General features: G+C 32.3%; 2 protein-coding genes across 4 annotated transcripts in view; both read right to left on the minus strand.

Annotated features, from left to right (window-relative positions):
• Window positions 1–6,787, minus strand: part of LOC140060007 (uncharacterized) — a 39,621-nt gene extending 32,834 nt beyond the window's left edge. For both annotated transcript variants that reach the window (XM_072106033.1, XM_072106031.1), the window contains exons 1-3: window positions 6,417–6,787; window positions 5,802–5,947; window positions 2,220–3,142 (exon numbers count right to left, since the gene is read on the minus strand). In XM_072106033.1, coding sequence (XP_071962134.1) covers window positions 2,220–3,142; window positions 5,802–5,901 — 1,023 coding nt within the window. In that variant the 5' untranslated portion in view covers window positions 5,902–5,947; window positions 6,417–6,787. The remainder of the gene's footprint in view (window positions 1–2,219; window positions 3,143–5,801; window positions 5,948–6,416) is intronic.
• Window positions 6,788–11,742: 4,955 nt separating this feature from the next.
• The window catches only part of LOC140060352 (1-phosphatidylinositol 4,5-bisphosphate phosphodiesterase beta-4-like), a 41,844-nt gene continuing 26,540 nt past the window's right edge, over window positions 11,743–27,046 (minus strand). Inside the window, exons 14-32 of one of the 2 annotated variants that reach the window (XM_072106523.1) lie at window positions 26,153–26,218; window positions 25,107–25,169; window positions 21,721–21,848; window positions 21,122–21,266; window positions 20,652–20,736; window positions 20,091–20,267; window positions 19,776–19,878; window positions 19,490–19,654; window positions 16,646–16,745; window positions 16,117–16,221; window positions 15,933–16,021; window positions 15,703–15,838; window positions 14,796–14,899; window positions 14,535–14,650; window positions 13,849–13,924; window positions 13,534–13,709; window positions 12,765–12,924; window positions 12,424–12,510; window positions 11,743–12,085 (exon numbers count right to left, since the gene is read on the minus strand). In XM_072106523.1, the coding sequence (XP_071962624.1) occupies window positions 12,017–12,085; window positions 12,424–12,510; window positions 12,765–12,924; window positions 13,534–13,709; window positions 13,849–13,924; window positions 14,535–14,650; window positions 14,796–14,899; window positions 15,703–15,838; window positions 15,933–16,021; window positions 16,117–16,221; window positions 16,646–16,745; window positions 19,490–19,654; window positions 19,776–19,878; window positions 20,091–20,267; window positions 20,652–20,736; window positions 21,122–21,266; window positions 21,721–21,848; window positions 25,107–25,169; window positions 26,153–26,218 (2,150 nt within the window). In that variant the 3' untranslated portion in view covers window positions 11,743–12,016. The remainder of the gene's footprint in view (window positions 12,086–12,423; window positions 12,511–12,764; window positions 12,925–13,533; window positions 13,710–13,848; window positions 13,925–14,534; window positions 14,651–14,795; window positions 14,900–15,702; window positions 15,839–15,932; window positions 16,022–16,116; window positions 16,222–16,645; window positions 16,746–19,489; window positions 19,655–19,775; window positions 19,879–20,090; window positions 20,268–20,651; window positions 20,737–21,121; window positions 21,267–21,720; window positions 21,849–25,106; window positions 25,170–26,152; window positions 26,219–27,046) is intronic. The other variant, XM_072106524.1, reaches the window with a different exon arrangement.

Genomic DNA, 27,046 nt, shown 5'->3' on the forward strand with positions numbered 1-27,046 from the left:
TATTACAGTAGTAAATTAGCATAGACTGTACAGCTAGCCTCAAAACATCATTGGTGGTAATGAAGTCAAAGTATTAAGCTCTGTCTACACTATCAAATTCATTTCAATATGGGAAGGTAACTATCCTCTTCCTATTGTGAGTGATGAATATCGCTGTGTTGTATCAATATCATTATACAATTTGAAATTATGATAGTAGACAAGACACATCAGATTGTCATGAATAATGTACAAGTAGGGGAAGCTCAGGCGTTTAAATGGTATAATACACAGAATGCTGCATGCATGCCCTCTGTACATACAGGGTTAAATCAAAACAAACAAGCTTTTAACAATGTCCATAATGAGTAGTGAGCACTCACAACACTATCAGTAGACCAACATGTCATATTACTGCATTATTCATTTTTACTCAAGTATCTGAATGTCTATTGATTCTGTAGTGATAATAGTAATAGTGAAGTTATAAATAATGTTCAAAATAAACTAGAGACACTGTACTACAGTATAGTTTGGTTCCCACTTCAACCATCTCCATGCTTCAACGCAATGCAAGGACGTAACCACACCGTAAGAAAGTATGACAATGTGTGTGATTGGTCAACTCGTTTATAGTACATAATTTGCGCTACGTCTGAGTGTGAACCAACCAAGCTTTAGTGTTTAAAGCAAAAAAAATCACACTATAGTTAACACTAAACAGTACAGATGCTGTACCATGGACATACAGCCAGTACTACTACTGTAATGTACTATCCAGCATGACTCTACCATACAGTTACAATTCTTTAGTTGACGTAGTTTGTGGCTGACTGATTTTAACCTCAGTATAAACTATCATGCTTGAATGTACTAGATTTAAATACCACTATTCAAACGTTGAATTACCAGTATTGTCTACAGAGAAAAGGTAACACAAAGAAACTTGTTTTAGGATCAATATTGACCCAGTAGTGTGTCATCACTATTCAACACTTGAGATCAAGGTACAAATTACAGTATTCCATTCACAGCATAAGGCTGCCAAAGACCTTTCAATTAACTATGGCCTCCCAATGATAATGTGGGATGTGTATGAAAAACATAGGCCTACATCGTTAATAATACAGGGGTAGCTTCCTTGTTAATGTATATTAAATGTCATTGTAAGTAAGTAAAAAATATACTTTATAAGATTATGAAATTTCTCAGAATTTGTCTTCAATTACATCTTTTCTGGTGACCTGGGGTTAGGATACTTTAATTTATATTAATTTATTATCACTACCATTTGTTCAACAAACCAGTTATCATGATTTGAAATGGGCCACACATTTAAATGTTTTATGTACTGTACATAGACCTACAGTATAATTGTTAACCAAGCCAGGCCAATTGGTTACGATATTTTTGTTGCGATTTTAAACTCACAGGTATAGACCTGTAAAGTGTATACAAACAAAGACAGTCAGAAAAGCCACACTTTAAGACTTGACATGTTTATTTTTAGCAGAGGCTCAGTGAATATCCCACAGTTTACTTTATAATGTATTACAAATTACCAGTGAGCATGCCTACTGAGATGGGGCCAAGGATATGCACTTTGAAAGTTTCCAATTCACTGATATAATCATCCAAAATATTGACGTCAATGGATCGTTTCATTTTCATCTTTTGTGCTCACAAACAATGATCTAATAGACTATTGTTCATCTTCATAGAGACACCTTTATCAGCAATACCATTTTAACAAGACAGATTTACTAATAATTTCACAATGAATGAGCAAATAAACAGTTCCTATTGTTTTTTTACAAAGAAAAATTCAAAAAATCCATGAATCCTATACTAAATTTCTATTTATTTTAAATGGTATAAAGAATTTTCTTTGTATACAATTCTTCACGTAAACCATAAAAAGACACGTATGTGTGGGACGTTTCAAATCTTCATCTGGCAAAAAGAATTGTATACAGATAAAACCTGATGAAAACATATTTTTATAAGATTTTTTTTATTTTAAACAAAAAGTGGCAGCACAATTGTCTTACTGTTAAGTTCAAGCTTAGGGTGAAACACAACTAAGTGCAATGTAGGAGAGTTGATCCATGACATGTGAAAGTTTAGTTTAATCCATTGCTTGTGATTGGTCAAATTACTTACCGTCCTAGTAGGAACAAAGCTTTATAGCGTTATGAATGAAATGTTTCTTATATCAGTTTTAATAAAATATTTCTTACCTCCACAATATCATCCAAATCTTTCACATAGCTCCTTTCAGTCTCCAGTATTTCCTGAACTTTGTACTCAATAAATGTGGAGTTTCGATTCCGACTACTACAAGCGCCATCTACATCATCGTCATCGTCCGTAGCATCGAAATCTGTCGAATTCCTTGTGGTATCGTAGTCCGTAGAATTCCGCGTAGTATCAAAGTCGGTAGAGTCTCTAGTTGAATCAAAATCTGATGAACTTCTCATAGATACGACGTCGTGATTACTATTACACATGTTATTGCTGTTGTTATTAACAGAGTCCTGGCTCCCAGATGTCGCTACGTTCCTTTTAAAAAATGCTTCTTCCGTTGATGCGGACTCCGTCTTTAAAACAGGTTCCTCAACTATCTGTAACACCATATCTGTCATTTCATCCGGGGAATAATCCGAATTACTCCCATTGACTTCCGTAAGCTCACTGGAACCGTAACTTACATTGAGATCGTTGTTGGAACTATTACACGTATTTCTTTCCATGGAAGACCGAGATGTTTGTAAATGGTGGCCGTTCAGTAAGCCGTCTATACCATCCTTATCATGTTCCAATGACGTCTGTGAACCTGATTTCACAGAATCATCAAGTTTTAAATCCTGCATAGCATTTGATAAAATATCTGTGTGGCTCGCTAACACATCCGTACAAATATCCAGATTGTCATCACTTATTTCAGGTTTCATCAATGTGTTGTGAATGCCTTTTTTCTCCAATTCAGTATTGGTATTTTGCTGCCATGTGCCAGCTTTGTTTGTCTCACATTCCTGAGTACTTAGTAATCCATTTAACGGTTCATTCACCACACCAATATTTGAAGAAGACTTCCCTGAGTAAAAACCATTCCTGTCTGATGCCATGCTATCAAAAAGTTCTAATATCTCGATAGACAAATCTGTGAATGAAATGAAACAAATGTATGCATACTCGATAAAATAAAACAAAGTGCAAACAGCAGAAATATGTCTGGTATTTTTCTAAGAGAATTTAATGCTGTAAACTGCTATTAAAATATATTCATACTTTACCTAAATCATCAGAACGTTAACCTAGTTATTACTTCCATCAATTGATTTCTCAATTTATTCACCAACTATCAAAATGAAATCTTTTCAAGGGCAGTAGGCGCCATGTACTGTGATGTACAGTATACTACATACAATCCTAGTTATTATAATTCAAAGTTCAATTGTGAAGGTCAAAGGGTCAAATCCAACTAATCATAATGTAAATGGTAAATTAATAATATTTTGTATAGTGTAATACCAGGGACATCTCACTGGTAGTACTAGTACTAGTAGCGTACTGTACAGTAGCAGTTTTTCTCTCTTTTGTAACCACTACAGTACAGTAGCAGTTTCTTATACAAAAGCAAAACTTAATCTATTAAATATGAACAACATGAACACCTTACTCAAGATAAAACCAGGTTAATCTTATATTAATACTGTATATACAGTTAATTACAAAAAATACATCTGCTGTAAATATAATATATTAATAATATTAATGGGTAAATATATCTAACCCAGTTTTACTTTTAGTTTATTAATGTGTACTGTACTACTATATTATTATTTTTTAAGATAATAAATAAACATTATTTTGACTTATTTACATTTTATTTATTTTGTTTGAAATAATGTTTTAGTTTGTTTACAACTTATGTATCCATGTTTACACTGTCTAGACATGTAGGCCTACAGTGGAGTCAACCTTTGATAATATTAAATTGATTGTTAATTTGATTATATTAGTTTACCTATCACACTGTGGTCCTTACTCACAAACACTGTGCTCAGATAAATAAAGTACACAGTGATAGGACTAGGACTACCATAAAATAATGGTCCATCAAAATGATAATCTTGCCCTGCCCATCACTGTATACTTGAGCAACCAATTAGTCTAAACTAATTCCTCAATGGTTTTTACCAAATTTGTTATTAATTGTTACTTGTACAAATAATTAAGTACTTCCTGCTGGAAGTACTTACTGTAACTGCCAAATTTCAAGCCATGACAAAAAGTCATCAACTTTAGAAATCTTGCACTAAATTTAGATTAGCAAGATAATCCTTTTATGGTTTATTAATCTTTAAACTTGATCTTAAACCACTAATCCATCCTTAAGCACAATTTTCAAGATGTGATTCATCCCACCTAAGTACTGACTATATCTACTTCTGTTTAAATACTGTCACTGGTGTTAACTCTTGTTAAATAATTGACTAATCCATATAAAGTAATTAAGTAGAATGTTATATTTTATTGTATAATTAATTAATTAAAATATTTAATGATATCTTTTAAAGGCAGGGTTCAATTCCTAATGTAACCATAATGGCACATTGGACAGTTTGAAATCACGTTTATTTTAATAAAGGAATTTGTTCGATTCTTATCACTGCCGTTTCAGTTTATTACTCAAAATGTATTTGAGCCTAGCCTAGGAAATACAGTTGTAAAGCAATTGATTCAATGTAAACAACATGCCAAGACAACTTTGGGATCAGTTCCTGACAAGACAACTTTGGGATCAGTTCCTGCCAAGACAACTTTGGGATCAGTTCCTGCCAAGACAACTTTGAGATCAGTTCCTGCCAATACAACTTTGGGATCAGTTCCTGCCAAGACAACTTTGGGATCAGTTCCTGCCAAGACAACTTTGGGATCAGTTCCTGCCAAGACAACTTTGGGATCAGTTCCTGCCAAGACAACTTTGGGATCAGTTCCTGCCAAGACAACTTTGGGATCAGTTCCTGCCAAGACAACTTTGGGATCAGTTCCTGCCAAGACAACTTTGGGATCAGTTCCTGCCAAGACAACTTTGGGATCAGTTCCTGCCAAGACAACTTTGGGATCAGTTCCTGCCAAGACAACTTTGGGATCAGTTCCTGCCAAGACAACTTTGGGATCAGTTCCGACTTTACAGAAATTAGAGATGTCTACTGTACAGTACCACCAATAGATTTTGTGGGTTTGTGGGTGCGGCAGCCACACCCAGATTTTGTGGGTTTGTGGGTGCGGCAGCCACACCCAGATTTTGTGGGTTTGGCAGCCATACCCAGATTTTGTGGGTTTGGCAGCCATACCCAGATTTTAATTGTAAATGTTAATTAACTCACCACATTCTGGAAGCAGAATGGAACGTGTTTCTCTTAACATTGAGGAGGTAATAACACATCCAATCCAAGGCGTACACATTGTTATTAGATTAGTTAAATATTATCATAAACATACTCCTTTGCTGCTGGTCAGTTTATAACTGAATAAATACCAAAATATATTGTGTACTTGAATGTCTTTTAATTTACATCTGTCCTAATAAATTCTTTTATCTGTATTAGTACCAAAGGTGAAGGATAAGTAGTCCGCTATTGTTTTTTGCATTAGTACTGTACCTTCGGCCTTCGACAATACTGTATATTTCAAAATATTTCAACCTTGCAGTTATTTTGACAGGAATTATAAAAAAGACATAACATAATATGTAGAAATTATTTAGAATTAAACTAAAATAATTTTAATTATATAATCTTGGACAATTTTACCTGAAGTTAGCAAAGGCGACTTAGGTATTGAATCGAGATATAAGGGGTCAACATCTTCCAACGAATGACCCCTATTTTCTTCATTTTCATCCATCTCCATAATAATAATTTCACTCACTTCACGCACATCGCATCTTGTATCTTGTCTGTGAAAAGAAAATGTCAATGGCCATTGATATTAATTGAGTATAAAGATTAATTGTATATACAGTAGTAGTATAGTATAGATATTAATTTGTAAACTATTATTTTATATTTTATTACATTTATTTCTGTCTGTTCTTCTGTTCTTTTAATTTATAGTATTACAAAATATTTACAACTTACAAGAAATTAAAGAAAAAAATGTTAAACAATTTTTAAAGAAACATGAAAATTAAACATGGGTATTAGGCCCTACCTGTACCTAGCTAGGCCTAGGCTATATTTTGTTATAGAAATCTTAGGCCAGGAGAAACCCACATTTCGGCCTTTAAAAAGTGGGTGTTTCGAAAGCAAGAAAAACCTTAATCAAAACATGACCTCCTCCTAAAATAAATATTATTCTTAATCTATTAATGTACATAGGCCTAGTCTAGATGTTCAAATTGTATGGAAACCAACTACAGTACTTACAGATGATGTGGATGATACTGTAAAACACAATGTATTCTACCTGCTATTCTACTCTCCTAGGCCTAGATTTACAGTAAATGAAAAACAATCTCTTCTCTTCTCTCAGGCTGTGTTCCCCTCGATCGCCTCTCGCGGTCGGTAAAATTGGTTTGGTACTGACAGATACAGTGACTACCAATTTACCGTTCCATTCCAGGACGATTAACTCTGTTTGTAGTATTTCCGAAGAAGGTAGGTAATCATGTTAACTTCCGATCCAATCCGGTTATCCTACGTTCAGTACAATAGTTTTAAACATGGTTTTCTTAATTAATCCAGCAACAATATGACAACATCATCATCGGACTAAAAATCTCGCAGTTTTCTTTCTGCTGTCACTTTTGTGTGTGTCGTCGGCCGCGGATTCGCATGTCGCGTCTCAGATTCAAGTTTAATAGCGCCACCACACGTACACATAAATAGAAACTTTTTTTAGAATTAAATACGCATTTTAGCAACATTTTAGATATTATAATACTAACAAGCAGCCTATTCTATTCCAAATTGGTTTAGTAAAACCTGGGAAAAGAATCCCTGATAAAACACATTGCTAATTGATATGTAATTGTTGTTTACATATTAAATTAAATGCATCACATTCTTCTATCATTGTTTTTTTTTACTGTAACCAAATTGGTTTAGTAAAACACATTAAACAAATTTTTAATTAATTGAATTAATCATAATGTTATCAAATGCATATCGTATTCTTGTCATACTGTGCTGGCTATAAACAAATTGTACTAATGTGAAATAAAAGCACTCACATCATCCATAAACACAATGAAACAAATTAAAACAAACAAGATTTCAAATGCTCATTGGCAGATTTATTACTACTTTCTGAAATCGACAATTGTTATAAGATGGTGGGTACTACGAAATATGTCAGGTTGTTATTAATAGTAAAATGTGTAGGCCTACTAAAATACATATACATTTCTGTTTACAAATACATTGCTTTCAAGTTAGTGTATACTGGTTCGTTGGTGATGTAAAGATGTTTTGATAATGATTGGAGATTTTAATTTTATTTAAAAGATATTAAATACATGTACTACTTTACTGAGACTTGGATAACACAAGGATAACAAGTGAGAACAGATGATTTGTGCTTGCTTGTGATTGGTCACATTACTGTGTAGCATTTGAACCAAGCTAAAGGCAGTAAAGCATAGTAATGATTTGTGAATCGATAAATTATAAAATAGTTTATCCATCCTGTAATTGGTGAGTTTCTCGCTGTTGGATGTGTATGAAAAAAATATGGTGGTGGTGAGAGGGCCATAATGATTAAGGTGATAATGATGACATTAATGTTATTAATGATGTAGCAAAGCAGACAATAAAGAGTAAATTCTATTACATTTAAACATAGACATAATAAACACCAATTATGAAATCAGTATGCGAAAAATAAGTATCTACCTAGTCAATAATATTACTATAAAAAATTATGTAAACTTCACCAATGGAGCTATGAAATTGATAGCTGCATTCTCCGGTCATTTATCATTGTCTTCCAGGTAATAACAGCCATGTAAAGCTTGGTTTCCACTAAGACGCAACGCAACGACCAATGACAATCGTCAGTCTAAATAATACATTGCTTGTGATTGGTCAACTAACTTACAATGCGTTACATCCTTGTGTTTTTGCATCTCTATTGGGAACCAAGCATTACAGTCAATGGGCTGCTGTTTTTTTTTCCTGGTTTTGAGGAGTCACCTCTGTAGCAAAACTCTGGCCATTTATCAAACTATTAGGAGTATATTGAATACTGATAAGATTACATATATGCTGTACACAATACAATGATAAAATACATACATACAATGCTTATAATATCAAGGAAATGTACAGACAGTGAATACATACTGAAACAAGCTATCAAAAGGTGTAAGAAAAGAATGTATGATTGTTTCAGCCTTCGTCAAACTAAATCAAATTTTAAAATAATAACTAATAAATATGCAAAGGACTTTTGGCAGTTTTATAACAAGTTTTTTGATATTTTACTGATATTTTAAAACTACAAATGAATATTATATTAATTATTAAAAGGTATTTAAATCAAGGTCATTGACCTCAGTAGCAAACAATATAACAACATCAAACAACAGTAAAGACAAAGAGTAAAATAATAAATAATTTGTTGATGATTTACAATATAAAGTTCTGTCTACACTATCAAACTTTTATATAGACACGATGACCATATTTGGGCATATCACACTTTTTTGTAACATAAAGTTTGATAGTGTAGACAGAGCTTTAGTTTTAAATGTGCATCATAGTGTGTAACAGTATGTTGAGCCAGGAATGTATTTGTGCAATGTATTGAGCATTTGTTGACGCAGTGCTTTTGTGCTTTGTAAGAATTTACAGTAAAAGAAACATATTTTCGCTGTACATGTAGGCGTACTGTCAGCCTAGTGCGTTGCAGCGATGTGTTGCAGTGTGCCACCATATAGTGATTCACCACTACTAGGCACCATGATATAACATATCTTTGTCAATTCAACACACACACACATGGACAACATCCAATACAAAGTATGTATAGTATATACACAGAGTACACACTTAAATATTAGTTTGCAAGAAAAATCTAAGATTAATCTAAAAATTACTACTACATTTTGTCATGATTTCATAAGAAATGCCCATTTAAGGTAATACTGGTGTAACGAAACCTACTTCTGATGACTAGTCTATATAAAACTGAACTTTGTTCTAGTGTGAACAACCTTTTTAGTTTGAACCAAACTGTAATCAATAATATAGTAACAATGAATGCTTATAAGTGCAAATAATTCCACATCATGAAAATAGAACATTTAATTGTTCACCTCATTAAATTATTTGCCCCATTGCACAAATATAAAACATTCATTATTTTGTTTTAACACACCTACTTTTAACAGGAGTGTAGTGTACACTATGTAATAATATACCTATTTCGTTGCACCATAACAATACTGCTCATATCAACAGAAAAGTACAATTTAAGAAGTGTCACAATAAATTATCTTTTTCTTTAAAAGTCTATCTTGTGAATACTTTAATCATGGTCCTAATGTTGTACATCTAATATATAAAAAGGAACTATTCTGTATTGCTGTTAGTTATTTGATACAATTTGAAACAGGGGCGCACAAAAGGTTTGGATGGGGTTACTGTTTAGGAAAAGGGTGGGGATGATGACAGCAGGAGTGGGAATTATTGTTTCAGGATGAAGGGTCAAGGGTCAACAGATGACATTTAGGGATGAGAGGAATTCTACACACACCTTATGTAGTACATATTCACACTGCAAAGCATTCTATTTTGCCGACAACATTTCAAAATTATCTATCTAACAGTAATATATTTGTACCAATAATAAATGTCATTATTTCTAAAAAATTGTTCAATTATTATCTAAAATAATAAAACTATTCAGTTAAAACTGATTTATTAAAAGCACTTTAGAAGAAAAGTTAATCTAAAAAGATCATCATCATCAAATATCTAAATGTTTCTATTTTTATGTAAATAATCACATCGCATGAATGCAAGTAAGATTTAAACATTCACAAAAGATGTACTGTACAATAAAAACACAAATCATTAATATTCATGATCCAATATGCATGATCTAATTAATATTCATTATCTAATTTACATATTATCTAATTAAGCACCTAGAATATCTACTCAAGGTTTAAGTGTGAGTCTACTTTCTCACTATTTGACCACCTGGGTTTTATTCAAATACATTGGCAACCTGGACTAAACATGAACATCCATTAACATGGAAAACCAAACAACTGTTGTTTTTTGGTCATTTAAAATTATAAAAATGATATACTTGCCTACAGAAGTATAAACAAATGCATGATGGGATACACGTTATATACTTGCCTACAGAAGTATAAACAAATGCATGATGGGATATGCGTTATATACTTTCCTACACAAGTATAAACAAATGCATGATGGGATACGCGTTATATACTTTCCTACACAAGTATAAACAAATGCATGATGGGATACGTGTTATATACTTTCCTACACAAGTATAAACAAATACATGATGGGATACGCGTTACATAATCATGGCCATGTATTGCACCAAATTTGCTTAAAGAGTTTATGTCAACATACTTACATGACGTAAATTGAAACTTTTTTTCTTACTTGCTTTGTAAATTCACCAAATATGGAAAGGAGATATTTTTGTAGTTATATATCATTAAGTTATGAAATTACTAATTTACAAAATAAATTACCAAAGGATAATGGAATGAATGGAACTTGTAATGGAACCAATTTGGTTACTGTAGTGTTTACACTTTGTCAGAATGAGATAAAACGTTATTACACATTTAAACTAAAGGTGATTTATACAAGTGGAATGATAAAAATATTAATAATTACATTAATGATTAATAATTTACATAAATGATTAATAATTACATTAATGTTTAATGAAACGTATCTATTGCACTAAGGGGATGAAAGGATTAAACAGATCAAATTAATCCAATATTACCTAATCAAAACAATAGGTAATCTTCTTACAACAAATATTTAAAATATTATCATGGCTAATTATTATTTTATCAATATAATTAAATTAAATAACAATTAAATCATAACAAATATGGTTTAAAATTGTGTTCTAAAATATTTAAAAAATGAAATCAAAAATAATTGATGGACATTTATAAAGATAAAAATACCATAAAGATCAAAACATTTTATGTTAAATCATATGTTTCACATAAAAGGGTCAACACGTTGATGGGTCAACACGTTGATGGGTCAACACATTGATGGGTCAACACATTGATGGGTCAACACATTGATGGGACAACACATTGATGGGTCAAAACGTTGATGGGTTGACAAATTGATGGGTTATAAAAACATTTATAGTGGATGTCATCGTTTGGTAAATTATGTCAATTTCTAAATAACATTGTCAATTAAAATTAACCAGTTTTTAATGAAACTGGTCACATTAAGTTTTACTTATAAATTAATCTATAACTATCAACTAATACATTTTATATGTATTGTTATTCCACTTAATAATAATAATTAAAATAATTAGAAGAAAAAAATACATTTGTCAAACATGAATACTAAAAAAGGTTATACAAACTTCTTAAATATTCTAATTATACATTATTTAAAATTGTTTAAAAAACAATGCGATCAAAACAAAGTCATTAAATACTTCTTAGTCATTAAAATCATTAATAAAGTAACATTTTATTCTAACATAAATAATGTGTAATGCTAAATATACACCCTTTTATTTTAATACTGTACATACATAAAATATTGTTAATAATAGGTCCCTTTGTTAGGGACCTACTATGATAAAGTATGTTACTAACATATTGCACTAATACATACATTTCTATATATGTTTCCATATATGAACATTACATATATGAACACTAGGCTCATTTACACACCGTTCCATATGGACTTTAAACAGCATTATGTCTATATGAACATTATGTATATATAAACATATACATATACTGTATGTACATTGTTTTCAATTACACCATTGATTCTGGTTTGTTTGCAAGTTTTGTTTCCTCCACAAGTATACGTTCCTTTTGAATCATCTGTGAAAAAAAAGAAATATTATTATTTAAAAGTATAAAATGTCTTGATTATTATAAGTACAGTGAACTCTCCCAATTCTGGACACCTTTAAGTGCCTTGAGCACTTTTTCAATATTTGAGCTTTGTACATCTTGTGATCTTATCGTATCTTTGGGCTACTCTAATGTCTAGTTTTCTGGAAAGTCTGGTGTCCTGAATGTGTTGTATTGGTACAAAAACGGAGGACCTCAAGAAAAGTTTGGTTTTGAGAGAGTCCGGTATAGGGTGTGCTGACTGTATTCTACCAATACAACAATGTATAAAATAGTAGGTTTATGTGTTATAAGTAAGTTCTTACTTCTTCTGTTTCTTTCAATAATTTCTCCACTTGGCTTGCATGTTCTTTCTTCATTTCATTCAGTTGCCTATCATGGTTGAATTTCATCTGAAAACAAGTCGTGTAAATTACATTTTTAGTTTTGAGTAAAGCAGTATGCATATGTTGTGCTAAATCAATGAAGTAGCGAGAGGCTAAAAACAGACGAGGCAAAGATGCTTTAAATATAATTATTAATATAAAATATGACCATCTGTGCTGGGGAATTGGGCTGGTTGGTGAAAATTAAAAATTTAAGATAAGGCGAGCGCATCGTATGGTCATGCTTGCTACCATCATGTATATACAGCGCAAAACCTTACCCGGTCTCTTTCCGCTACAAATTTCTTGGCATTAGTTGCTTGCTGTTCCTTGATTCGTCGATCTCTTTCTGCCTTGTTTTTCACAGTCTTATCCATGGCGTGCTGTTTGCGAGCATCCATCGACTCTTTTACTTGTTGTGCTTTTACATCATTCATTGCCCTAACAAAGTAATAGATAGATGTTTATTAGAATGACGTGTCTCAACAAATGTATCAGGTAATAATCAATTATATTGGTATTGGCTGCGGTATTGGCTCATGCTATTTTTGTAGATATAGTTACCAACAAAATTTTAACAAAACTTTTATAATGAACATTGTAATAAATTACCATTCCTAACACAGTATCATAGAACATTCTAGAATAAGATGTTTTGATTTAAGAAACCATGTATAATTAATAAGAACAATCAGGAACATTCCAGAAGTGCTATTAATAGAAACTGTAATCCAATAGAATAAGAAGTATAAAGAATGATCTAGAAGGATAGGAACATCTTGTATATGTAATGTAAAACTATTTTCAGGTTGTTGGATATTAGAGGTTGGATATTCGATTGTAAAAGTTATTGTGAAGCTGTTGTTTAAAGTGCTTACTGGATTGTTGAAAGTTGAAGTTGATTGAAATTAAAGTTTTGCGTTATTTTACAATTTTGTGAATTTTTTGTGTATACTTTTATGTCACAAGGGAATTCCTAAAGTATTTTCAACCGCTCGGAAACATACGTAAAGAAAGTTCGTGACAAACATATAAAAAAAGTTAATTTGCCTGTCATGTTGTTGTCGGATGTCCTTGTCTTGTTGTTGCTGGGCAACGGATAACAATTGTTTTAAGATGTCACAGCTTTGGTGAATGTGTGTCTCTCTACACGTGCTTTCTTCAACAGTTTGATTTGATGTTAATAAGTTCCATTCCTTAGTCTGCTCGGCAACAACCTCCTGCACCTGAGCAACGAACAAAACAATCAACGGTTACAACTCAAATAATAAATATAGGGGTGGTTAGAAATTCACTAGTTTTATAATGCAAACAAGAAAAATATAAACTTTATAATTGAATTGAAAAAAGAAAAAACAAACTTACTCGAGCTTTGTGGTTATTGACCAACGATTGAACTTTATTCTCGGTTTCAATTTTAAGATCCGCACATTTATGCTCCCTACAAAACATAATTTAAAAGTCTGTCAAGCAACATAAATAATTCTAAATTTATTATTTGATGTCAATATATTTCAATCAATGGTACAACTAATCATTTCAAAGATCGATCTGGTTTACTTGCCGCTGTAATACAATCCTGTAATTCTAAATAGTTATATTTTACAAGTTATAAATGACGGATAACCTTTTAGTTATATCCTAGAGGGATTTCAACTAACTGTGTATCTTGTCACAAATATCAGTTGCAAATATAAATATGAATTGAAGAAGTAGTATTAATTTATCTTCATCATTTCATATTAAATCTAAGCTATATTTATATTAATATCATTGGTGCTATAACGAGGCAGTAAAAAGTGACTCAGAAAGGTATGTACGAACTACCGTTAAAGTAATGTAACAATCATGTATGTATATATGACCTCAAAACATGTTCTAAGTATAAATTATAAATCTTACTGACAGTTTATATGTATAAACAAGCACATTTTAGACTAGATCACTTTCTTTTTGTTATTTATATGCTATGGATATATTAAAAGAATTATTCTGGTATTCCGAAATAAAAAGGTAAATGAATATAGCGCAAAGAAAGAATCTCCCTTTACCCTTTCTTCTTGATGGCCTTTTCAAGGTTCTTTTCTTGCGCTTGTTTTTCTTTGTCGTGTGCTGCCACCATTTTATCTACCCTTAGTTGATGACCCTTCAACATTGACTCTTGTTCCTACAAAACAAAAATAGCAAGTTATTGATACAATGTATCTTCAATCCATAACTACTGTTATAATACTGTATGACCACTGTCATGTCAATGTAACATTGTTTCTAGTATGATACAGGTACACATGTGACACACACTGTAAACGTACCTTTGTATGCCTCTTCTGTAATGTTCCCAACTCCTTCTGTTGCTTTTTGAGTAACTTCAAATAAGGTTTATCCTTCTTCAACGATTCTATATCAATTGGGGGAACTAAATAAAAAGAAAACAAAGCATTGTCAAAAACACAGCACTACCCATTCAATTTAACCAAATATTTACCCTAAACCATTCGCTACTATTCTACCCCACGTTGCAAAATTAATATACCTAATCATAACACTAATCACAATATTTATATTCCGGACCTACATTCTTCAATAAATTACCTCTTAAACTCTATTTCGCGTAATTCTTTTGCTTCAAAACTTCAAAAATTGTTAATTTTAAGTTACTAGATTTAACAAAATGTTGTTCCTGTTTCGTTATTTGCTGCTTTCTGTGCTCAATTTCTGCCTAATTTATATGCACTATTTCCCCCCCCCCCCATTTTTTTTGTTTACTTTTTTAATGAAATATTATTATTGCATTTTTAAGTAATAAAAACATATCTTTACCCTATCTATTTTTTCATAAAATTGTTACTCTGTCACTTTATATTATGTTTCAGGCTTGCCCAACACAAGTTTTCTTTCATCGGGATCAAGCCTTCTTTCAATGTTACTTTGTCATATTATGTATCTCCTTTTATTTTGTTACTATGTCATTGAAAGTAAATAAATGTTTAAATGCAAAAAAAAAAAAGGAATGATATTTTATGGATAATCTTGGAGAAGGTAGAAATGTACCAAATGCTATATTGGCTTTTTTTTTTCATTTTAAGTATTGAAAGTTTTAACTTTATTAGTTGTTCATTTTCACATTTTGACAACATTGCTTTAATAACAACCATTTGGTGAGAAGCCTCTTAATAATAATAATAATATCAAAGAGGAAATAATAAATGGCTTAGTTACCTCGAATCTTTTCTTTGATGTTACCAGGCACAGACGTCTGAGCACGCAAAGGTTTACCCGTCATGTTCTTTGGTCCTAAGGGCGTGGTTGGCGATTTACCCGTCTTTTTGGACGGAAGAACCTCTGAAATATCATTCTAGAGAAATAAAATGATGTAAGTTATAACACAATTTATCGAAACTTGGTGTGCCACTAAGGGCTATGTCACTTTATAAATGTACTGTACCAACCTCTTCAATTCCCATCGACTTCATTTGCTGTGCTCTCTTTTCCTCTAAGGATATAAATTGCATAGGATCTGAGAGGGCATCCACCAAGGCTGAAAAGTAATAACAGTTGATTAAACTGTGAAAAAAATGTGGATTTAAAAGTTTTAAATATAACACTCCATACGCCATAAAAAAGGTGTCTTACCTCCGAGGCCATCTGGCACATATGTCTTCAATTCAATTTGACAAAATATCGTAGGCAAAGCTAACGGAAAGTTTCCTTCTGTACGCAACGAAATGTGACGGTAACCTAAATAAAAATGAAATTTATACTTGAATGTTAGAATATCAGAAATCTTCAAGTTTCAGTGGTAGTATTCAACAGATAGAATTTTAAAATTGTATATGTTACTGTTTCACTAATATAGGAATTTATAGATTACAGGGTTCTGTCCGCTAATGCCAATACAAAAGGAATCAAACAACATTCATGATAACTTTTGACATTCAATACATTCATTTATTCATTCATTCATTCATTTCTTTATTTGTTTCAATCCATAATAATAGTAAACATAACATACTAAAATCAACCTTATTTTTTATAAATTACAGAGGAAAGAAAAGAAGGAAAAAGAAGTAAAACTTATAATAATTTTCTCTCAAATTATTTATAAAAATAAATTGCAGAGTTTAAAACCCTTTTAGCTCCCTCTTTTAAAAACAAAACCTACCAGCAGTCAAACCGTCAAGCGGCAATATACGTTGGCCAATCAGCTTGCCATTCTCTTCATACACACCAAACCGTAAAACTGCTAAGTCTGGTAGTACAACCTAATATTAACAAAAATAGTTTAAGCATTACTAAAGAAGACTTAAGAACACCACTATTTACTGTACAAATAGTGTAAGCATTTAATACTTAAGAACACCACCAATATTTACTATAAAACTTTTTCTTAGTTTTTTAAGTTATTCATTTAATGATTCATCTAATCATACTCACCTGTTAACATATCAAAATCTAAAGTAATTATAATTATTATCAAACACTAATTTATTGATTTTTTCATTCATTAATTGTTAAATTCATTTGTTTAATAATTCATTCAATTTTCTATTCATTTGTTTAATAATTCATTCAATTTTCTATTCATTTGTTCAATAATTCATTCAATTTTTCATTCAATCATTCAGTTGTTTAATAATTCTATAATGACATTTTTGCTTCACACACACATTCATCATTTACCTTTATTCAGTCAACCATAAATTAATAAATTTATCATAAATACATAAATTCAAACAATCAAATATTAATTAATCGATGAAACGTAGTCTAGAATATAACATATATCTTTACAGACATCATTAGACTACAAAGCATGGACAAATTAGTTAAAAGCCATTCCTTTGTGATATGCAGTTAACAAATAAGATATTCATACAGCATGCTAAGTTAGTATTTAATGTGCAAAACGCTCAAGGAATACTAATCACTCATGCATAACACTGAAATTTGCAAATTGCACAAGATATTTGGTCTTTCTTTTTAGCATGCAATGTAAAGTCTCTTTTCCACACTAGGCAAAATATTGACGTCAATCCAATGTTTTGCAGAGAAGAAAAATCATGGTACCTTTTCAAATACAAGAGAGAATACTTCAAATTTTCATCGCATGTGTAGCTTTTCGATTCGCAATGAACGCTCATAAACGTGTCATAACTTATTTTATCAGCTATGATTTGTTGCACAATATTACGCTTCGCTATAAATAAACTATTTGAACTACTAATTTTGCTAAAGTGAAAAACTCACAAATACATTACGCATAACATATGAAATTGCGCAATTTCTACCTAGTTTGAGCCTTGTGGTCCTGGCGCTTTAGAATTGATTTTGGTTAGGTGACAATTATTGTTATTCTTAGAAAGTGATAAGACAGAAACATGAATACACGTATGCATATAAGCTGACGCTTTCGATTCACGCACACAAATTTCATCTAGTGGAAAACCTGATTAATATAATGTTTTCAGGCCACGAATCAAAGTATTCTTATTCAATGCATTATTCATAACATGCTGACAATTTATTAATCTAAATACCAACAATTACCTGATATTCATACACTTTATATTTACAAATGTTATTAGAACTGAAAACAAAATGAAAACGATCTATTATTTGATTGAAAGCACAAGTGAGTGATTTTTCAAGGTTTGCAGTTGTAAAATTTGAAACCAAATTCATAGTCCGTAGGCAATAATAACTATTAATATATGTTACATTCAATATGTTTTTCAGTAAAACAAATCTTTAATAATGTCTATAATATGATTGCTACTTTAACATAATTATGATTTTGTAATTTTTATTTATGAAAGATTGGATTTAAGATCAAAACAATGAGTGTTCATTTATCTTAAAATCTTTAGATAAAGCTTGCATATGCCTTATCAAGTAAAGCCTGCATATGCCTTATCAAGTAAAGCCTGCATATGCCTTAAATACGATTGCTACTTTAACATAATTATGATTTTGTAATTTTTATTTATGAAAGATTGGATTTAAGATCAAAACAATGAGTGTTCATTTATCTTAAAATCTTTAGATAAAGCTTGCATATGCCTTATCAAGTAAAGCCTGCATATGCCTTATCAAGTAAAGCCTGCATATGCCTTTATCAAAATGAAACTTGCAAAAGTGTCTTTTTAAAAACTGTAGAATTCCGCCTTTGGGACGCCCTCTATAAAGGGCACAAATTTTACAACTGCAAACCTTGAAAAATCACTCACTTGTGCTTTCAATCAAATAATAGATCGTTTTCATTTTGTTTTCAGTTCTAATAACATTTGTAAATATAAAGTGTATGAATATCAGGTAATTGTTGGTATTTAGATTAATAAATTGTCAGCATGTTATGAATAATGCATTGAATAACAATACTTTGATTCGTGGCCTGAAAACATTACATTAATCAGGTTTTCCACTAGATGAAATTTGTGTGCGTGAACCGAAAGCGTCAGCTTTTAAGAGGAACTTCGTTGGGTACCGGAGGAGTCTCGTTAAGTGGTTCTACGGTAGACACTAGGTTGAGTGATTGATTGGCCAATCGGATACGACAGTAGAACCGTAATTATGTAGCCATAACATTGGCAAGGTTCAGTATCTAGCTCATGTGCACTTTAAAGGACCTAGTACACGAGTAGGGGGTACACCGGTGTACTAGTACACACACAGCCACTGATCATAACTGGGCCCTCTGGAAGACCAATCTTTGACTGAAGAGGTCACCCAGTATAAATAAAAAAATAAAAAATACTAAAATCACAGATCCTTATATTGCAGTTTTAAAACATGCACGTTGATGATGCAGTTTATCATACAAATTACCATATAACATCCACTACTACTTGAGCTATCTCCACTGCAAATTTGTTGTTTTTCCCCACAAGAGGACTACACAAGCATACCATAGGAGGGGCCTAGCATACACAATAAAAGACTATATAAATTAGCATAAAATATAAAACAAAAATTAATTTATGATTACAACATTAATAACATTAATTACCTTTCTAAAAACAAACGGGTCTTCATTGTAGACTGGATTTAATCCGTTACTGGGAATTACTCGTGTCCGATGTTCGCGGCGGATTGTGTCCGTGGGCAGGCCGTACATATCCACTTCTACGTACGTTCCTATTCGCTTATCAGATAAAAATTGACCTGATATTACCTGTTGCCAATGAAAATAAATAAAAGGTAAAGATGTATTGACCCCAAAATATGAATATTAACGTCCAAGATGGGTAAAGTAAAACTTTGAATAGTCACATTTCATTATTTGTGTGACGTACCCTAACATTGCATGTTGCTGCAATCACGCCGTCCACTGGCGACTCGGAGAAAGGATCAAAGTTCTTGTCTGGACGTCGCATGAAATCTGGTTTCAACAAATACCTTCAAAAGAAAGAAACTTTTAAGATTAAAACTGTTAGAAGTACAAACAAATTATATTCAATAAGTTTATAGGTAAATAGATTTAAATATTATGGAGTGAAAGAGACGCGAGTTACGACCCTGGCACTAGGTCAGGATTGAACCCTGGACCTTGGGATTGAAAGGCAAGCACCAAGCTACAGCTCCACTACAAAGATAGTTGAAAGACTTACCCGCACGATCCGTTGTATTCAAACTTGCCCATGTTTAGTTGCATTCCAATATCTGGCGTTTGAAAGTTGAGGGCAACCATCTGACAACCAGCGTTCCAGAAGATTTGGGGCAAGTAGTTACTGGAGTCCACTCGTCCACCTCGAGGGTAGATACGACTCATTTGCCGTTTGTTGTAGCTTGGATTGTGTTAAGAAAGCGTACACTTATAATAATATATTATTTAATAGAAACAAATTCATGTTTTAGTATTTTCTAATGACATTAAATAAAGACTGCAAACCCCTTGTTTCCGGCAGACCAAACTCAAGATTCAGTATCTTGCTGGCTTACTTACTTTTTTTTAAAGTACAAATATTTATATCTGTTGAAGCTCTGCAAATTTTTCTGCCTGTTTTACTTTATTGTTTTGATTTAGAGTTTTGCTTATTTTATTTTGTATCATTGAGATCCAGCCACTGATACCCACAGCATTGTCATTTTTTTTCCAGTAATTTGCATTTAGATTTATATATACGGAATAGTATGCACTTGTGAATGCATTAACAGTCGTCAAAGGATACTTAACAAACTCTATACAGTTATTCTTGATGTAACCAAGGCCAACAGCTTCATTAAATGACGACATGTTATGATGAATATTACGCTCTAAAAAAAAAACAAATCCAGAATAATTATATCAGTGGTGTATTATATGTTAAATGCACAAAATATAGGAGTGATGTTACAATGTGTAATAGGCTATATTAAAAAAAAACCAATTTAATATAATACTATGCTGAATATCATGTTCTATCACCAGAATGGAGATGGGCAGGCAACATTACGAGAAACCCCATGACAATAGATGGACTAGTTACAGGATTACGGTTTGGCAATCAAGGATAGGAAAAGAAAAATTATGAAAACAACTGGTTGAGAATAGCAAAAGAAAGAAGTAAACGGAGGAGAGCTTTGGAGGCGGGATATGTCTTGCAGTGGACTGCTATATCCTAATATAATTATACAGTACTCGTCTCAATGACAAACTGACCTTGAGCCAATTCAAATCCTTGAAATTTGACCGGTTGTGCGTAGTTGACCAAACGGGAGAGATACGGATGAATAGTTAGTGTAGCTCCGCTGTAATGATACTTGGAGACTATTAGATCCAAATTATCGTCTTGGTTTATATCACCCTATAAACAATAACAAAACAGTATTATAAATGTACATTGAAGAAGTTCGTAGAAAATGATTATAAACCTTCTGTGTTAGAAATATACTATATAAAACCATCATATATATATATACAGTCAACTCTTCCAATACCTCACTCTCTAAAAACCGGAAACTCTCTAAAAACTCAGACTTTTCTTGAGGACCAAAAGGTCCCATTTTTTTATCATTAAAAACACATTCAGAATACCAGACTTTCCAGAAACCCAGACATATTTGGCCATCCCAAAGGTATCTAGGTATTAGGAGCATTGCCTGTATATTATACTGGTTTTCAGGAGAATCACTTGCAATGGTAAAAATCATTTGAAAACGAAGTCTGTGACCATTTCAACCTCAAGAAAAAAGTTTCTGGTTTTCAGAGAGTCAGTATTGAGAGAGTTGACTGGTAAAGTCCATTATTTGTTTACAAACCTTTTTGTTTGAAATCTTCAAATCTATATCTTCGGATTCTTTGAATTCACCGTTGCTAGGGGGTACCGTGCTACTTGGCGATTCAGATGCTACACTTGCTCCATTTTCCATAATACTACCAATGTCCGCTATAAATAAAAGAAAATATTACGATTTTCAAAAAATGTATTTTACAATTTTAGAAGTGTGAAATGTATACTTCTTAGTTAATAATAATAATACTTTTTAGTTTAAAAAATGCCCCCTTTTTAAATAAAAGATCCAATCATTTATTTATTTCAATTTATTTTGAGAGGACATTGTAACTGCACTACAGCTGGACTTGAAGATGCCCTCATTGATAAATAGATATTGAATAGTGTACCATTTTATTACTTTTTTTAAATCGGAATGTAAATTATTATTTTTGTTAACCAACCAAAACCAGGAAATAGCAATTTAATTTTTGTTAATAAACTTTATTTAAATTAATCATGCTTTTGATTACACAAAATGATTGGTTAGAAAAATCTTTCAAGTTAATTTTAAATAAACAACATTCAAAAGCATCAATATATATCATTGATTAATAAAAACCAATACATGATCAATATATAAGAAATCAATAATCAACAAATCTGCATAAATTATTTACTGCATTTGAAACATAAAAGTCACCATGCAGCGGATGTTTTTCATGGTAGATTTTGTGCACTAGAAAGATCAAGCAGAATCAGTAGCAGTGAACATAAAAACTCCTATTCTATTGTGAAACCACATCAAGCAAAAATCCTATAACACCCTAACTTGTTTATTCTTTTCTATGAGCACTCACAGGTTAAACCCAGAGGCATCAGAGCATGAACACTGTATCTATCCAGAGTTGGAGGGCCCCTTAGGAGTGCTAAACCAGGGGCCCAGAGCATGAACAACCGGTCCACTGCATCTACCCAGCGTTGGAGTGCCCCTTAGGAGTGCTAAACCAGGGGCCCAGAGCATGAACAACCGGTCCACTGCATCTACCCAGCGTTGGAGTGCCCCTTAGGAGTGCTAAACCAGGGGCCCAGAGCATGAACAACCGGTCCACTGCATCTACCCAGCGTTTGAGTGCCCCTTAGGAGTGCTAAACCAGAGGCCCAGAGCATGAACAACCGGTCCTTTGTATCTACGAAGCGTTGGAGAGCTCCTTAGGAGTGCTAAACAAGGGGCCCAGAGCATGAACAACCGGTCCATTGTATCTACGAAGTGTTGGAGAGCTCCTTAGGAGTGCTAAACCAGGGGCCCCAGAGCATGAACAACCGGTCCATTGTATCTACCCAGCGCCAGCGGTTGGAGTGCTCCTTAGGACTCGGAGTGCTAAATTGGGGGGGGGGGGGGGCCCTATGCATCCTGTGTTACGATACTGCCTTTAATAGCATCTACCTAAACTGTCTCTATCATTTCCACTACAGCCCTAGTGTTGAATATATCTGTTTCAGCCTATATTATCCACTTTCCGGTCTAAAAACACTAATTAACAAGTCTTTGTTGCCCTCAAATTATCTCATTCAATGAAACAGTAAACATGAAAATAAGCTCTCATAGAGATATGATATTAATAGTTTCTATAATATATCTATGGTGTTGTAAATGTACATCATCAAAACAAAATAAACATGTTGGTGATGCTATTATTGTGCAGGAGATACACTTTGTATTTTACTTTAGTTTGTCATACAACGCATGATCATTTTATATAATAATCACCATGAAACTTAAGGAAAAAAAACAGATATGGTTTGTTTCTGTTTTGTAAATTTCTAACGCATTATATTGTATTATATTGTACTAAACACATTGTATTTCAACAAAACATATATGCTATCAATAACAATAAAACTTTACAATTCACATTTGCGAGAGTGGATTTTGTTATACACTTACAGTTATTTATTCCTACATTTTAACAAATGAACCAACTAATAAAAATCTGAAATTCCCTTTCCATAAATCAAAATTTACCACTGTGTAAAAATATAATCTATGCTGTGATAAAAGCTGATTAAAACATAATGATACAATGATACTATGAGATGATGAATAATGACAATGATTATGATGACAACAATGATATACACAAAGTGATGATGGTGATAGTCCATAGTGAAATACTTAAACTGGATAAACAAAGAAAGGTTCTTTTTATAAAACCCTTGGAAATATAATGGAAGAGTCAAAACATAGAGATATTTACTTTTGCTCTGTCTACACTATCAAACTTTATGTGACAAAGAAATGTGATGTTTTCATATACGGACATGATGATGTGATATCACTGTATTTGGACACACTTTTTTTTTCAAAGTAATTTGATTGTGTAGACAGTGCTTTACAGGATATTAAACCTCCAATTGAAAGAAATGAATTACAGTAAATTCCATTTTGATTTGAGGGGTTTTTTTTGCAAATTATTTATCCAGTTATGTATTCACAAACAGACAACAGATGCTAATTTTCAAACAATGATATACATGATGTTAAATGATAAGTTACACTCAACTTCAAAATGTGAACAAATTCTAGAGAATTCTATCAGAATAGAAATCTATAGAATTTTATCTGGGCATTGAGATTTTAATGAGTAAACTGAAAATAGTATTAAAATATACGAATATTTGAACAATCTGCAAAAACTCTGTTTTCAGCAAATTTCTCCATTTCTTTAGAAACTCAATTGCTACAATGCTTGTGAGGGCGCTGTTTGTGCTATTTGTTTCAGTTTACTCATCGGTGACGGGATCATATGATCACATTCAAACAGTATCAAGGTGCATTACTAGGCTAATTATTGTACATGGCAGCATCGACACAATGGCTCTTGACGAATATCATTTGATTAAACACCCTGCTAAAATGCATCTATTTATCACACAAATATATAGTTTATATTGTTCACAATATCAAAGTATATAATGAGTTCACATATAATTCACAAAAATAATTTAAAGTTGTGATTCATTTCATTATACTCTGAAAATATATGTGCATTTACATCAATTAAAGCCCCTAATTGCAATATACTGTATTAGAAAACATAGCCAGCTTCCTAAAGCTCTGTCCACACTATCAAACACTGTCAAAAAATGTGATGTGCCCATATATGGACATGATGATGTCACATCACTACCATATTTAAGCATATCAATACCACATTTGGGCACATCACACATTTTTTGTGTCAAACTAGTTTGATAGTGTAGACAGAGCTTAATATATCACAATATGGTTCCAACCAGCATTTAGTGGATACCCAGTTTTAAAGAAAAATAGTTTAAGCAGTAGTAATGACAAGTGCCAATATTATCCTCTGCACATGCATAATAATACCATGCAAGAATGATGGTGATAAGGCTAGGAAAGTGATGTACCATTTGTCTTCTTCCGCTCTTCCGACTCCACGATTGGAGGCTGATCATCTTCCGATGAGCTATCTATGGAAGTTGGGTGGATGGGATGTGATGTTTAATGAACGAAACATATAACAACCCTAATGTGTTCTATACATTGGATTCAAGACTTGTGAATTGGGGTAAGTGTTGGAGCAGGGCATGTAATGTGGGCCATCAAACACTAAATACTATCTATCAAAAACTAAAATTATCTTTTTAAAACCTAAGAATATCCTATTCTCAAAAAAATATTAATAAAAAAAAAAATAAATTGTGAAATTATTACTCTCTGTTAAACATCACATCCATCAATGTAAAATATGAACAAAACCAATCCAATATAATCTGTTTTATATTATATTATTTTATACCCATCCTACCCAAACACACGATAATGTATAGAAATTGGATGCATTAAGAATTTAGTAATACTAATATTGTGTGAAGAACATAGGTATTTATGATACCCCATCTTTCTCTGTCACACAGAGGATAATCTATAGACATGTGATTTTTTTCATACTGTGTGCACTGGGAATTTAGTAATACTAATATTGAATAAACATTATATGCAATTATGTTACAGTGCTATGAATGTATAAACGCTATGGTATCATCAATAACGAATGCGATGATCAATAAACATAAAATCAATTCACATTCTAAAATTAAAAACTTATCACATTATCAGGAAATGATCAAACAAAATATACTGACTAACTTGATTGTATGTTTCATGAGTGTTATTGTAATATCTTTAAAATTCTTTCAGACTGAAACTTATTTCTACTTTTACAGATTGTAATGTTTGAGTATGGAATTTAATACATTTTCAATTTCAAAATTGAGGCTACCTCCTCTGCCATATCCCCTATTGGAGTCCACCCTGCCCCACCCTGCCCCACCCTCTCCCCACTGCGATTGTGTTGGAGTTGAATGAATGTGTAGTTACATAATACCTCTGTGATCATATCAAACTTGTTTTCAAAGTACATATGAAATAACACACTGCTTTTGATACTTACCCGATTCACCCACACAGTCCTCATCAACCTCTTCTCTCAAACCCTTTGCTATCCTCTCTAACTGATCTACAAGAAAATAATTAATAATTCATTTAAAGGGGTGTGGGGAGGGTCAAATTAATAGAATATTGAGGTACATGCCAAATGTTATATTTATGAACAGCCATATACCATAATTATAATTTTAAAAATAACCTTCAAAATGTGCATTATTGTCTTTATTCTTTGATACAAAGTATTATTCCAATAAGAAAAAATTAAATTGCTTTTCTAACGAATTAATCATTTTGTAAAATTGCCGTAAGCACTTTGAATGTTTGTACAAATTTGATTTAGTAATAGCCATTATTCGTAATACAATAATATGCCATTAAAATAGTTCTGCAGGCAATATTCAAATCTGTCTATTGTTATGATACAAGTAAAAACAAATTTTGAATTCATATTTTAATTTTTTTAAAAACACAGTTTAATAATAATCTTCACATTGGCTCATGTTTCTTGTTAATTGAATTGAATAAGGCATACATATTTCACAACAAATAATACACCAAGGGGTGGACTTATATCCAGGGATGGACATATATCCAGGGATGGAACTATATCCAGGGGTGGACTTATATCCAGGGATGGACATATATCCAGGGATGGAACTATATCCAGGGGTGGACTTACATCCAGGGATGGACTTATATCCAGGGATGGAACTATATCCAGGGGTGAACTTACATCCAGGGATGGACTTGCATCCAGGGAAGGACTTATATCCAGGGGTGAACTTTCATCCAGGGGTGGACTTGTATCCAGGGGTGGGCTAACATCCAGGGGAGGGCTTGTATCCAGGGGTGGGCTAACATCCAGGGGAGGGCTTGTATCCAGGGGGAGGCTTACCTC

This window comes from Antedon mediterranea, chromosome 10, assembly GCF_964355755.1.
Source record: "Antedon mediterranea chromosome 10, ecAntMedi1.1, whole genome shotgun sequence".
In the NCBI taxonomy this organism is placed as follows: Eukaryota; Metazoa; Echinodermata; class Crinoidea; order Comatulida; family Antedonidae; genus Antedon; species Antedon mediterranea.